At 40.3% G+C, this 15891-nt stretch overlaps 1 protein-coding gene across 1 annotated transcript in view; it reads right to left on the bottom strand.

Annotated features, from left to right (window-relative positions):
- LOC111146606 (carboxypeptidase Q) overlaps positions 1-15891 on the bottom strand; it is a 496537-nt gene that overhangs the window by 123568 nt on the left and 357078 nt on the right. The window contains exon 6 of the mRNA XM_022502233.1: positions 9225-9316. Within this exon, the coding sequence (XP_022357941.1) occupies positions 9225-9316 (92 nt within the window). The remainder of the gene's footprint in view (positions 1-9224; positions 9317-15891) is intronic.

Genomic DNA, 15891 nt, shown 5'->3' on the forward strand with positions numbered 1-15891 from the left:
AATGGAATTCTACATAGGAGAATGCAAACAAATACAAAAGACAGCCCTTTCCCTTTACTAAAAAAAATTAATTCATAAATTCTAAGAAGACCTCAAAGAGCTCCCAGGTGTGCTATAGAAATTATGTGAATGTTGGAACTACAAGAGCCTCCAGACCAACAAGACACTGAGAGAAATGAAATTTAAACCAATTTTGTGATGTGCTTGACCAAGAAATGCAAATATCTAGGCAATGAAAGAAAAACACAGGATGCATAAAAACCCGGCAGGACCAAGTGAGACTATAACCTCCTATCAGCACGTCCATACTGCACGCGACATTAACGATAGAAGAAGGGCCATGCTGGAGACATGGTCCAGACATGGTTATGCTGAATGGGTATATCAGGTCTATAATTTTTATAACCAGAGCTGCAGATGAGCACAGAACTGTTCCCATTTGGGCAGTGGCACCCTAACTATCACTTGATAGAGAGGCAATAAGGCTAGTGAAATAAAAATGTCTACGTAAAACCATTTGCGCAGATAACACAAGAAGTCCCACAAGCATTTCTACCATGTCCCTTTATTTTAGAATGAAACACGAACCTATGAGGGTTGGGAAACTGGCAAGAACTCCACTACTAAAAGAGGCCAGGACTTCTGTATTTTTACATAAGAGGACATTTTGTTTGTCAGTATGGCAACACAGGAAATTCTGACAAAACGTACATATTCATTTCAATTTCTTCTGCTCTAGAGTTGGTGAGAGGGGAAACGGATGCATTTAGAAGGATCATACATCTCATCCCTCATTTAATAAAGCCTATTTAAAATATTGCCCTAATTAATGATTACCAGAACACAGCAGTGTTCATAATCCCTATAATTCAATTGCCAGTAGTTTGTGCAATAAATCAGGAAAAGGTTAAAATATTTTTTATGCCAGAATAGAACATATCAATCTATTTTATTTGATTACCTTGTGTAATGAGGCTTTTCCAAGGCTAGATTACCTTACTCATTATAATTATGACAGATATTTTTGCTTAAAATGGGAAAGATTAAAAAATGTCAGCAATCTAGTTGAAACTCTTCTAGGATGTTTTTTCCTCCTTTGTACATTTTGGAACATGAGAAATGACATTATGCTCTCCTTCCAAGAGTAGAGAAGAGAGTACCATGGTTCCCATGAAAAGCAGATTAGGTGAATGGCATCTGGACAACACTCATTTTATTCGCTGATTTGAAAATGAAATAAAATTATCTATAATATTTTCTAATTTCAAAGTTAAATTCCACTCTTATGAGTGAACTCTTAAAAATCACTAGAGCACAATGATATCCTCCTATAGGTGGTGACATTTCCTTCTTAGTGAATGCAAGCTGCATTCAACCAATAAAGAAGTTCATATTTTTAACAAATAATAATTTCATCAATAGGGAATAACATAAAAGCATCCGATACCATCTTTCTTCCCTTTCTCTAGAATAATCTATGTTTTGGGCATAAGAGAAATCTCCCTCCCTCAACTTTTTTAGGGATCATTCTTGCCTCGGGCCCCCTTTTGTCTCCATTGAGTTCCAACAGCCCCTTGTCTCCAGGTGAAATCTGTGCTCCTGGGAGTCAGCTTTAGTTATGAACTGGAAGGTATTTCTATGGCCTGCTCTTCAAAGGGGTTTCTCTGAAATGAAATAAGGTCACTCCAACCATTAACAACCCCACAAACCTCATGCAGGATAAAAAGGCCTTGTGCAGCCTTTAAATCATAAGGCAGAACACAGAATGGAGGTGACACTCTCAAAGACAAGAAAGGAGAGAGTGAGAGAATGCTGACCATTAGAAGTGGAGGCAGGACTTTCCTTAGGACTCTTCAGAACTGTACCTTGAAAAACAAAAAATATTACTCCCACAGGCATGGCCAGAAATAAAAAGTCTAACAATATAATGTATTGGAGGGACAACTAGGACTTTCATAGGTTGCTGGTGGGAATGCAGAAAGGGACAGCCTCCCATCTCTTTGGCAGTATCTAGCCAAGCTAGACCTACAACTGTCATATGACACAGCAATTCTACTTCTAGAAAAGAAAAGAAATGTATATGTCCACCAAAAAATTTGCACACAAGTGTTCACAGGAGCCTTATTTATGATAACTAGAAACAACCCAAATGGCCATCAACAGGAGAATGGATAAAGATATGTTGTGGTCTAGGGATACCACAGAAAACTCTGTGCTAGAAAGGGACCAACTACTATGAATGCATCCACATGGATAAACTACAATGCCGTACTGTTTTGTGCGAGAGGCCGGACTCAAAAGTACGGACTGTATGAGTTCATTTATATGAAATTCAAGAACAGGCATAACCCATCTGTGGTGATAGAAGTCAGTGTTAATAGTTACCTTAGGTGGAGTCAGAGCTTGATCTGAAAGGGAAGTTTCCTAGGGTAACCAGAATACTCTATATCATGACCTGTGTGATGGTTACAAAGGGGGACACATTTGCTAAATATATTGAGCTATATACTTAAGATCTGTGCATTTTCTTACCGAATGCTAATTATACGTCAGTAAAACACTGTTAGCATGGGAAAGATGTTACTTCCAAAAATCAATTACATAAGGCACAAGCAATATACACATAAATAATTCTCAAGTCCTGTGCCAATGTGAACAAAGTGGAAAGAACTTTAGATCAGGAAGACAACATTTTATAACTTATTGAAATACGTGAAGTAGCATTTTTTTAATATTATGTTCAGTTAGCCACCATACAGAACATCATTAGTTTTTGATGTAGTCTTCAGTGATTTATTAGTTGCATATAACATCCAGTGCTCATCACAACACGTGCCCTCCTTAATACCCAGCAACTGGCAACCCAATCCCCCAGCCTCTTCCCTTCCAAAACTTCCAGTTTGTTATGGGCATGCAGGACAAACCCTCAGGATTACTTCTATTCTAGATGACTCCAAAATACAGTAAAAAATTCATTTCCTGGTTATTTTACCTAGTTACTGCCTCCAAAACTCTTATAAACCTTTTGGAGCCAAAGTTTGTTTTCTTGAAAAGAGTGTTTCAGACTTATTATAATAGAGATGCATATGAGTTTCAAAATGGCTATATAAACCACAAATAGCCTGGCATATTTCACAATTTAGTAAGGCTAGCAGTTATTATAATAGTTTGACTAATATTTCATTAAAAAGCATAACTATGACATAAAAATAACTATTAATCTGAATAAAATTTTGAAAAATAGTTTGGCAGTAAGTTTCATCCTATAATTAATTTATTAATTAATTTATTTATTTATTGACAGAGAGAGGGAGATCACAAGTAGGCAGAGAGGCAGGTAGAGAGGAGGTAGCAGGCTCCCTGCTGAGCAGAAAGCCCAATGCAGGGCTCAATCCCAGGACCCTGAGATCATGACCTGAGCCGATGGCAGAGGCTTAACGCACTGAGCCACCCAGGTACCCCTCATCCTATAATTTTAAATCACTTTAATTTTAAATTTTTCTAAGAATATATTAATAAAAGTAAATTGTAAATGAAGATGTATTTACTAAGAAAAGGGTAGCTAATATTAATTTTAATGTTATTCCCACAGAAGTTTAATGAGATGTGTCAACTAAAATAGCCTTTATAGAATTTTCACTGTTGAAAAGATCATATGGAGAGGAAAAAGGAATACATTCAGAGTAACAAAAAGAAGGAATAATAATTTTCTGCATCCTGTTTTTATCCATAAAAGTGATGTTATATAAGTATAGCCAACTTTACTATTAAAGAAATACCTAATAAGAATGTATAGAACAAAGGATAGTACATGTACATTTATAGTATTGTAATATCTTCCCAAAGAATACTTAATTGGATCTAAGCAAAATTAATAAAATTATCATTTAGGTCAAAAAAGCCATAAAGGAATTGTTATATGGAAATAACAACATGAAAATATTTTACGCTTTTTACCATATAGATTAAGGGTCAGCAGACTTTTTTGGTAAAGGGTCAGATGTTTAGTATTTTAGGTTTTGCAGGCACACACAGGCTCTGTTGCACAGCCAGCTAACGTTGTGAAAAACATTCTTAGCCTGAGGTCTGTGCATAAACAGGTGGCAGGCTGGATTTGGCCTACGGGCCACAGATTATTGGTCCCTTACTGATATAGATCACTAATAACCATAATTGTACCATAAAAATGCCAGAGAAATGACTTTAAAAGTTCAAATCTTTTATTTTTACAATCACCAGAATAGTCCTCGCCGAATGAAAGTTCCATTCCTCTTTGACAGCACCTACACCTGAGCCAGGTCTCAGTCATAATCAATATAAAGGAGAGTAGACATCCCTCTTCTCCCTTCCTGATTACTCACCCACACCCTCGTGTTCCTCAAGGATCAGGTCCTGAGCCTTCCACATGACCAACATGTCCTAGCCATTTCTCCCATTTCTTACTTAACTCCTTTACACTGCTATGCTAAGCCTTCACAGCACTCTGTACCCTGACAGTGACAGAGTTTTTTGTAAAAGTAAGATAATTTTAGTAAGTAATTTAGAACCCCATTACATATTGTTCGTTATACTAAATTTCTCTCTCTCTCTTTTTTTTTTTTTTTTTTTTTTAAAGATTTTACTTATTTATGTGACAGAAAGAGACAGCACAAGCAGGGGGAGTAGCAGAGGAAGAGGGAGAAGCAGGATCCCCACTGAGCAGAGAGCCCGATGCAGGGCTTGATCCCAGGACCCCGGGATCATGACCTGAGCTGAAGGCCGATGCTTAACCGACTGAGCCACCCAGGGGCCCCTGTTATACTAAATTTCTTATGTGTGAGTTTAAAGTTAATATTTAAGCAGAATGTAAGGTCCTTATGGCCAAAGACCGTAACTTCTTTTATTTTATCCTTCCTTTCCTCCATTTTTTCTCTCTCACTCCCTTTCTTTCCTCCCTTTCTCCTTTCTTTCCTATAGATTAAAGTATTTCACATTCTTAGAAATGTCTAGATAAGGTGTTGTATTTATTTCAAGGATAGAAATAGGGGTTAGAGACTTAGAGAATGTTCTATGGGAAAAAGGGTAATTCAGTTTATCTTTGCAGAACATCCAAGAGATGGAAAGAGGAGAATTCAAGGCAGAGGAATGGTATGATTAATGATATGAAGAAAGGCCAGTGTGGGATGTGTAAGGAACTGCTCATTTTTGTCAGAGTAGAGGACAATGGAGGAGAATGGTGTGAAACCAGGGCATGGAGAACCACAAGCACCAAGAAGCTGAGTAGTTTGGGCTAGATTCTATTAGCACTGGGGAACAACTAAAAGTTTGGAGGCAGAGGGTTTATTAGAATTTAGCTGGGCTTCCAGAAGATTGACTTCATATGGGAGGCATAATGGAAAGCCTGAACTAGAGAAAAGACAGGGGACATAGAAATGAAGGGTTCTCCAAAAGTGACAGAGTGTAGAATCAATGGAGCTTTACTGTTTACTAGATGTAGGTCACAAGGAAGAGGAAGGAAGGAAAGATGGCAGGGACACTGTGATACCTGGTGGTAGGGAGGATGATGCTGTTGTTAATAGAAACAATAGAGAAGGAGGGACAGTTGTGACAGAGATGATGACTGAACTTCTTTTAGGCTGAGCACCTGTTGTAGAGTAAATTTTTTAAAGATTTTATTTATTTATTTGACAGAGATCACAAGTAGACAGAGAAGCAGGCAGAGAGGCAGAGGAGGAAGCAGCCTCCCCGAGGAACAGAGAGCCCTTTGCGGGGCTCCATCCTAGGAACCTGGGATCATGACCTGAGCCGAAGGCAGAGGCTTTAACCCACTGAACCACCCAGGCGCCCTGTAGAGTAAATTTTTAATAATAGTTTACTGATCCACGGTTGTACTGCTGAAGATAATAATGCCTTTTTTTTCCCCTCACAGATGACAATACTAGATCTTAGACTGGCATGCTTAATTGTACATTTTAATTGTAAATAATACTACAACTTTGTTCTCAATAGACCAAAGCATAACTATTATATGAGGTTCTCTCTACATCGTGAGGGTTGGGAGGGGAAGATAAGCTTTAATAAGTTGAGTTGAGAAGATACAGTGTCTAAGAGGCCAAAGGACCTCATTGTTGATGTCTCATATTTACTTAGTGGCACAACGAAGACCAGACCCAGTTCTCCTGATAGCCAGTGGTGTATTTAGTTTCTTATCTGAAGGGAGAAGAAGGCCTTGGCAAGTTCAGATGTGGTACAATTCTGTGCTTGTATTTCAAGTGTTTTGGTAAGTATACTTGCAGAAGGAGGAAGGATATATTCCCTTTTGTGGTTTATAAGATATAGCATTCTCTTTAACATGAAATAGAAACTTCCATCAAGTAAATGTTTCCTGATGTCCCTGTCCTTTCACTTAATTGTTTTCTTTCATTGTTTTTCCTTCATGAGAATCAAAACAATACAGTTATATAACTTACTGTATCCACCTAGTCCTAATTTTCTCTTAGAGGTAACCATGGTTAGTGGATGATAAAGATCCTTTCAGACTTCAGTTAAGCAAACATAAACTCTCTCTTTGCCTTTCCACATCCATTTCCAGAACTGTCTCATAAAATCTTTCCACTCTCCCTTTGACTGCCAGCTGGATATTGATGCTCAAAGTAACATTGAGAGCCATGGTGCTGAACTGTCTACCAGTCTGGGCCCCTGAATGACTACGTGGAGCAAGCCCTCCTGGGGACTGGATGGTAAAGAAGCAAGAAATAACTGTCTATCATGTTGAGCCACTGGAACTATAGGGCTTGTTCATTTCAGCAGCTATCACAACCTTAGTTAGATCAGAGGGTTTCTTTGTTGTGGCTGGAGTGAACTGGACATTGTCTATTTTTTTTTTTTTTGGCATTAAAAATGCTAAAGAGAAGTTTAAAGACAATCTTATTTGTCCTCCTTGGGTTGGCCTTTGCTTATTATATTTACTTAAACTCAGCTGCTCCAGAAATGATGATGCTCTAGACAATACCTCATTTAGTATGTTAATCATCAGAATACAGAATAAGTCCTTTGAATTTGACTCTATCATATAAAACATGCAGAATGTTTTTTTGAAGGTGAGATAAAGAGCTATCTAAAAGTAAAAAGCCTATGGTTCCCTTTCCGGAATTTCTTTCCATTCCTGAAAATGCAAAGCAGACCAGCCACCAATATACAGATTCTTGTATAGAGGCAACATGGATATGGTCAAGATAAACCAGTTCTGTTAATGTGACTGCACATCCTCTGGAAAAAATGTATATGTATATATTCCTCTGCCAACCCCCTAAAAGCTTAGAATCCAGTCATTTCTGTTTTCATCCATGTATTTTAGTAGGCTACAGAGAAACTCAAAACCTTACAGAGGAATAAACCTTTTTTCAGATCTAAGGAATTTCACTGGTTGATGAAAGTTCAAGCCAGATCCACTGCAGCTTAAATACATTTTTTCCCCTCAGAGTAGAGTATATAATCGAGCGTAAATGTGCTTCAAAACAGTTCTCAGATGTTCTGTTTTATATAGAGTCCAAGATGTATAGAATCTAAAAGCTCCACCTTAAAAATAACTTAATTACTCTTGTTGCCTCAAAATGAAGCACGAACTTCTAAACATGATGTATATGTTCTTTTTTTCCAGGCTCTTGTTTACCTCCTATGCTCTGCAGCTTGCATTCTGTGTACCAGCCACTCTGAACCCCTTTAGTTTCCTCAGGGTGCTGTGCTTGCCTTACCTCCAGCCTTTGCACATACTGTTCCCACTACCCAATTCCCTGCCAACTCCTTTTCCTTACCTTACTTCTATTCATTCCTCAAGTCTCTGCTTCAAGATCATTTCTTCCTTGTAGCCTATCCTGACTGTTCTCCCAGGCCAGGTTAGGCGAGCTTCCCATCTCTGCCGTCAATACGTTATCAGAACACTTCACATGTTGTAGCATAATTGAAGTTCATCAGTTGGTGTCCTTCTCTAGCTCGGAGCCTTGGTAAGGTCAGGGTGAACTGTTTACCAACACTAAGCCTATTGCCTACTATGAAGCATAGTAGGTGGTGAGAAATATTAAATGAAGGTTGCTGAATCTAGATTAACTCTCCTCTGATGTTCTAGCCTACCACAACATATAGAAGCTGATGCTAATGACCCACCGACCACAGGACACTTAACTGGAATAGTCTTATTCCCCAGGATCTCTTGAGGCCAAAAGAACTGAAGAGGTAGAAGAGTTGAGCATAAAGCACAGTTTTCCTTTGAACAGAATATAACTATATTCTGTGGTCAAATTCATGCCCCTGAGCTCGTCACTCTTAAGCTCTAACTAAAACAGGGTAATAGAGACTGACTCGGTAAATGATCCAAAAGGCTATAAACACAATTCAAAAAAAACAAACCTCTCCCTGATTTTGATTATGGAAGCTTGCAGATCTGTTCCTTCTAATCTGACACGCAGGACAAACACTCCAGCAACAGCAAACCAGACCCTTCTACTCCGCCCACCCATCACTGCTCAGCAGCGTACCCACTGATTTGGGAACTCCTCTTGAAGTAACATTTGATTTGCTCCAGAGTATCTCTGAGCTTGTACACTTTGTCCTCTCTCAAAACAAAGCAGGGTGTTGGCATTAATCTCCCTGACCCCGGTCTTAAATGTGGCCTTGGATTTCTAATCGTGATCTTTCACCATCACTTTCTTGTCTCAAGCTTCACTGCGGTCTTCTGAAAGTCGGTGTCAAACAAAGCCGTCCTCCACATGGCCTGGTCTGAGCTGCTGCCATTCCATCGCCATTATCAGGACTCCCAATGACTCGAGGCCCCAGGACTTGGTTCTCAAATACCAGTGCTTCCAGGACAATTTCGGGCATTAAAGTATGGGCAAGGGCTCCACGGGGAGAGGGAATGCTTACCTAGCACTATTTTTCTGGCATATAAGAGTAAAGCAGAACAAGAGAGACTTTAAGAAAATGGCAGCATGACAGCTGGGATTTTTCTCAGGTCACAGACAGATGTAGAAACAGAGAAGCCCCAGCTCCACACCCTCAGTTCACCAGCGCATTCTCTGCTGTGGGGCCCTATAAAGAAGGCTTCTGCAAGGGGTGTTGGCTGGGGCCAGCCTACCCAAAAGTATTGTCGAGAGTCTTCAGGACAACAGGGGGAAGCAGGGATGCTGTGCGTTTATTCTCACTAATACTGCACATGCAAACTGCCCAGCAACCCATGGCTACTTTCTTACCTTGTGTAACTGGTAATACTGGAAGCCCCCGATTCCACCTTGTTCCTCGGCAGTCCAGAGCACCAAACGCAGAGTCCTCTTTGGTCGCAGCCCTGGGGAAAATAATTAAAAGAAGCGATCATTCAGTTGATTTTAAATTTTTTAAAAAATGGCAAGGCCCCTCATCTGCATTCTGGAGGCACAAGGACATCAGAGGCACACATATTCATCTCTTGCTGATGTGGCTGCTGCCCGATGCAGACTGTGGCTGACACAGCAAAACAGTGCCCTCAGGGCTGATCTCTAGGGCAGGTTAATGGAGAAAGGGGTTGTGCAAGTGCTGCCTGCAGGCCAGGAAGTGAGAGCCTCTAATCCCATCCTGAACTGACAACTTGCCCAGCAGGACCCAGCGGATGGCCAAGGTCGGTGGAATGTTAGATTGCATATAGAAGATGCTGTTAGCAGGAGTCCAGGCAGATCAGGGCGTCTTGCGATGATTAACAGAAACCAATCATCTGGCTCTACTTCCAGGTAAGGTGTGTAGGGGATTGCTTCTTAGTCTCAATCCACAAGGATAGCTAGCTGCCCATGCTATCCTTGGTGAGGTCATGGCTGTGAAGCAGAGGCAATGTTATGGCTACCCATGGTCCTTCTCCTCTACTATTTGGAAATACAAGGTTATTCACTTAAGGTCAATGAAAACAGATGGAACGCAGATGACATTTTACTTACCTTCTTATTTCACAAACAGCTTGGTGCCAATTTCATTGACTTGAGAAATACAAATTTGTATCTTGGAAGTTATTAAAGTTGTTGGCAGATCTGGCATGTCTAGAACCATTTTTGAGTGACTGTCTGCTTAGTAGAAGTTAAATGAAAGGAAGTCTATTTCTCAAACTTAAGAAAATGGGAACACAATATGCTGGAAGTCCCATTTTGTGACCAAGAATTAAAACCTGTTCTGATTTGGACCTTATGATGTTGTTTCAGAGAAATAACAATGACAGAAAAACAAGAAGCTTGAATCTTATTAAGAGACTCCATCCTCCTGCCTCAGGACAGGGAGCCACAGGGAAGGATTCGGTGGCTCTGAGAGGGACCCACTACAAACCTCACATGTAAGCACATGCAGACGGCCACCTGGGCATGTGGCCTTCAAGGGAACAGGTTGGTCAACTGTAGTGCGGATGGGAAGGCTCCTAGGGAATGAAGCTCCGACCTGCCTCCTCCCAGCACCGACAAGGGTTCTCCTTTCATAAGCCCAGAGCTAGGGAGCTGAACAGGATCTACATTTCCCATTAAATTGAGTATTGTTGTGAAGCCACTTTGTATGTGAGCATTTTACCATCATTAAAAGAGCACAGCTTTAGGTTATGGGCTGACCTGCGTTCCCATTAAAGCCTGGGCAAGAAATTTCTATATCGAATTGTTCAGAAAATCCCACTGATGCTTTCTCCTAAGTCCACTAGAACCCAGCTTCTCACCTCTGCTAGCACTGTGGTACCACTGTCTTCTCCCTGGGCTGCTGTCACCCCCCTAACTGCTCTCTCTGCACCAGTCTCTCACCCCTCCAGCCAGAGAACTCCTGTAAGAGTGAAACCGGATTGCCTCATTTCTCTGTTCAAAACCTCCCATAGACAGATTATAAGCTTCTAGAAAGCAGGGGTTTATGCTTCTTGGTCCCCTGTGATACCCCTAGTGCCCAGCCTCTTTGGCACATATTAGGAGCCCAATAAATAGGTATTGAATGAATAAATGAATCCAAAGCTTGGAACGTCACTTGGAATAAAATTCAAAGCCTTCTATCACTTTCCCAGCCTCATCTCCTAAAACTCTTCAGCTGGCTCACTCCCAGGCAAGCTGTTACAGTTAAAAAAGGCAGACAAGGGGGGCGCCTGGGTGGCTCAGTGGGTTAAGCCACTGCCTTCGGCTCAGGTCATGATCTCGGGGTCCTGGGATCGAGCCCCGCGTCGGGCTCTCTGCTCAGCGGGGAGCCTGCTTCCTCCTCTCTCTCTGCCTGCCTCTCTGCCTGCTTGTGAGCTCTCTCTCTGTCAAATAAATAAATAAATAATCTTTAAAAAAAAAAAAAAAAAAAAAAAAAAAAAGGCAGACAAGGCCGCCTGGGTAGCTCAGTCATTAAGTGTTTGCCTTTGGCTCAGGTCAAGATCCCTGGGTCCTGGGATTGAGCCCCCATGTCAGGCTTCCTGCTCAGCAGGGAGTCGGTTTCTCCCTCTCCCTCATCCCCCCACCCCCACTGTGCTTTCTCTTTCTCTCAAATAAATAAAATCTTAAAAAAAAAAAAAAGCAGACAGAGCTGGTGAGCCCTGCAATCTTTAGGCACTAGCTGTGTAACCACTGGGAAACTGATCTACCTGAAATTCAGCCGCCTTATCTGAAAAGCGGAGAGAATATTATATACCTATTGCATAACTATTTCATAGTATCATTGTGAGGATTAAATGAGATGTGATAATGTACAGAAGACAATTCTGTGCTTGGCATGTGATTGACATTTAAACACTCAGACAGGAAGTTCTTTCATAGGCATTTCAGTGACTGCTGACAAAGAATCCTGAAGTACCCACAACCTGCTCCAGAGTCTAACTAGCTGCTCACACGCACAGCACAAACTTGTTGCGGGAAGAAGTCTACTCAATAGATCTAAAAAAATCACAACTTTTGGTTTATCTAAAAGAAATGTACTTAATGCCAATTTAAATCAAACGACATTTTGCTTGCAACACAGACAAAATAAGAAAGGATAAAGTATTGCAAATGAAAATTCTGAACTTTTTTTAATCCATAAAAAGGAAAAAATACACTTCCTTTTTACCTTATCTCTGCACTTACCAGCAAAACAACGCCAAATTATTAAAATGATGGAATTCTCTCAATAAGGACATAGGTACAGTTAGTTAGCACAGGTTAGGGAAAAAAATTCAGTTTTTTAAAAGCAAACGCCCTGAATATCCCTATAGATTTGGGGCTCCACCTGCAAATCATTATTGTCCAGGATGAGTCTCCTTCACATTTCATATCAGCCAGATGGCCAATAATGCTATATTAAGATAATAAAGAAGTAATCAGCTTGAAATGAGGAATGCTAAGGCCTCCGAACAACAGCATAGCTGTCTTTAAAAAGACAAATGGAGCCTCCTTTCAAGGCCTTGAGAAAGCAGCTCACTCCCCGTCAGCACGGAACACCAGAACCTGCTCCACGTTCAAGGTGAAGGGCCAACAAAAGAGGTCAGGAAAGCAGTGGTTAAGCAAATGCTTGGCTGGTCTCTGACATTTCTACTCTGCCATTCTGGTAGTCTCTAAACTTAAGACGAATGCATGGGAATTCATTCAAAGACCAGACCCTCATTCTAGTGTGGAGTTTGGATCCCTCCAGCCACCCAAGTCTGCAGACGGGCAGTGTGGGGCACAGAAAGAGGCTGGCCATGAATTTGTGGAAATGTTATTTGATTCCCTGCTCTGCCCTTCTGGCTCTGTGACTTCGGGCTAGTTACCGCATCTCCCTGGGCCTCAATTTCTTCATCTCTACAATAAAGAAAATGGTCATTGCCTTGTGGGATTTTTTTTTTAAGACTATTTTATTATTTATTTGAGAAAGAGAGTGAGTGAGCATGGGGGAGGGGAGGGGCTAAGGGAAAGGGAGAAGTAGGCTTCTCGTTGAGCAGAGAGCAGGATGCGGGGCTCAATCCTAGGACCCCGGGATCATGACCTGAGCCAAAGGCAGACGCTTAACCCATGGAGCCACCAGGCGCCCCGCCTTATGGGATTAAGAAAATTATAATGAGACGAGGCAAATACATATTAAGCACAGTTCCTGGCACATAGTAGGTTTTCAAGAATTGTTAGTTAGCTTCTTTCTATATCATCCCACACAACTTCTCAGTCTGTGCCAGTAATCGCCAGGGAGATCTTGTGGGAGAGCCAGGAAAGAGGCATCGTCCTCATTCCTCATCCTTACGAACCGGAGAATATCTTTGTTTATTCAGAGTGTGTACTCAGCCAAGGGAAAAGTACAGATTTCATCTAACTTTGTAAAAAAATGCACACCACCTCTTTCAGTATAGAATGCTTCCTTATCCCAACAAAGAGCATATCCCAATCCAAGTAAATTGGAACAGGTTCCTCACTTTTTAAAACTGAAGGCCACCCAGAATTGTTAGTTTCTGAATAAACTCAAAGGGCTGGATAAATCTGAAAACCGAATCAAGCTGATGTAAGAGTATCTATATTTATCATCTTAAATGGTATAATTTATTGTTTATCTCAAATCCAAACTAGATTTAAAAGAAAGAAGGAATTCTAAGTATTTAAAATAGCAACAACCATAATAAAGCAAAATCACCGATCGCAACACAACTCAGTGATAGGAGGCCCAACATAGGGATTTCATTTCATAGACAACTGGGGTAAACTACTAGCTCAGTAGTGCTCCTGGCTCACAGCCCTGGCTCTCACTCCAGCTATATAGCACTGGCTCCCAGCAAGCACATGAAAGAAAGTCTTAGAAATGGAGGTGAGTGGGAAGACTCTGGGCTCAGCTGTCCAGGAATCGGGTCTCACTGAGGTTTTGTTGGAAGCCGGGCAATTAGTTCCCCTTTGGGTGTATAGAAACTTTTCAGAGATCTCTCACCCTCCTGGAAGTTCTATTAAGAACTGCAGATAGGGCAGCACACCTTGTACAGTATATGGTTTTCCTCTTTAAAAAACACAAACTGCTGATAATGTGTCAGAATTCTGTCTTATTTATGAAATATGATATACATGCATTTTGCTTTCATTTTACTGAGGAAAGTAATAATGCTAATGGGAAAACAGTACCTAGGAGAAAAGGTCAAAGCAATCTGGTTGGACTTTACTTTTCATTATCATCAAACTTAAAGATGAGAAGGCTGAGAGGTGACTTTCATTAAACTGATAAACTGAAAAGGTCAGTTGATTGTCCTACACTTGCACCGAGGGGGCAAAACAAAATAAACTCACATTAATCCAGCCTTGTAGATAGCTTTCCCAAATCATGAATTCTAACGAACGCTATTTGTTAACAATGTGTACTGACCCAAATGCTCATTTACTGTTCAGTTTCAATCCCTCCGGAATTATGTGTGAGTACTGCTCTCCCTTCTGTGACCTAACTTTGCAGAGAAAACACAACTTTCTCTTACAGTAAATACTGTATACTCATTTTCCATATAAATGCACTAGTTCACAAAGATACTTGTTGCCCAGCTCTCATTTTTCAATAGTTCAGAAGAGTGCCTATACTTAGAGATTTCTATTCCTGCCATAAACCTGATTAATGTAATATCTGAGGTATAGAGTAAACAATGAAATATTATCATCTAGATTGAATGAGAAGAGGCAGTAAGTATAGTTGTTGGCCACATGGATTTGGGGGTCAAGACCTACTTCTACCTTGGACAAGTTATATAATTTGTCATATGGCATATAAGCCCATTATTATTGTGGTTTTTTAATAGGAGGCATAGTTGGACACAGATTAATTATTTTAGTGCAATAAACTGTAACTACTTCTTTTGATACTAAGGCAGGAACAGAAAGTCACTTTGAAGATCTTTTGTTCTTAGAAGTATCACTTGATATCTTAGTTATGTACATATAAAGCAATTAGGCACTTTTGGGGGGCACTGGGACAGGGCAATAAATTGGACTTTCAAAAAAAATTTATTTCAATTCAATTCAATTGGCATATACTGTATTATTAGATTCAGAAGTAGAATTTAGTGATTCATTGGTTGCATACAATACCCAGTGCTCATTATTTCAAATGCCCTCCTTAATGCCCATTACCCAATTACCCCATCCCTCCACCCATTTACAAATGCACCAAAAACCATAAGACATCTAGGAATAAACCTAACTAAAGAGGTAAAGTTCTATACTCTGAAAACTACAGAACACTTTGAAAGATACTGAGGAAGACACAAAGAAAGTGAAAAACATTCCATGCTCATGAATTGGAAGAATAAATATTGTTAAAATGTCTATGCTACCCAAAGCAATCTACACATTCAGTGCAAGCCCTATCAAAATACCAGTAGCATTTTTCACAGGGCTGGAACAAACAATCCTAAAATTTGTATGGAACCAGAAAAGACCCTCGAGAGCCAATGTTTAAAAAGAAAACCAAAGCTGGTGGCAGCACAATTCCGGACTCCAAGCTCTATTACAAAGCTGTAATCATCAAGACGGTATGGTACTGGCAAAAAACCAGACACATAGATCAATGGAACAGAATAGGGAACCCAGAAATAGACCCTCAAGTCTATAGTCAACTAATCTTTGACAAAGCATGGAAGAATATCCAATGGAAAAAAGACAGTCTCTTCAACAAATGGTGTTGGGAAAATTGGACAGCCACATGTAGAAGAATGAAATTGGACGATTTTCTTATACTCTACACAAAGACAAACTCAAAATGGATGAAAGACCTAAATGTGAGACAGGAATCCATCAAAATCCTAGAGGAGAACACAAGCAGGAACTTCTTCAACCTCAGCTGGAGCAACTTCTTGCTAGACCCGTCTCCAAAGGCAAGGGAAACAAAAACAAAAATGAACTGTTGGGACCTCATCAAGATAAAAAGCTTTTGCACAGCAAAGGAAATAGTCAACAGAACTCAAAGGCAACCTATGGAATGGGAGAAGATATC

This window comes from Enhydra lutris, unplaced genomic scaffold (assembly GCF_002288905.1).
Source record: "Enhydra lutris kenyoni isolate GAN:26980312 unplaced genomic scaffold, ASM228890v2 scaffoldscaffold14, whole genome shotgun sequence".
Classification (NCBI taxonomy): Eukaryota; Metazoa; Chordata; class Mammalia; order Carnivora; family Mustelidae; genus Enhydra; species Enhydra lutris.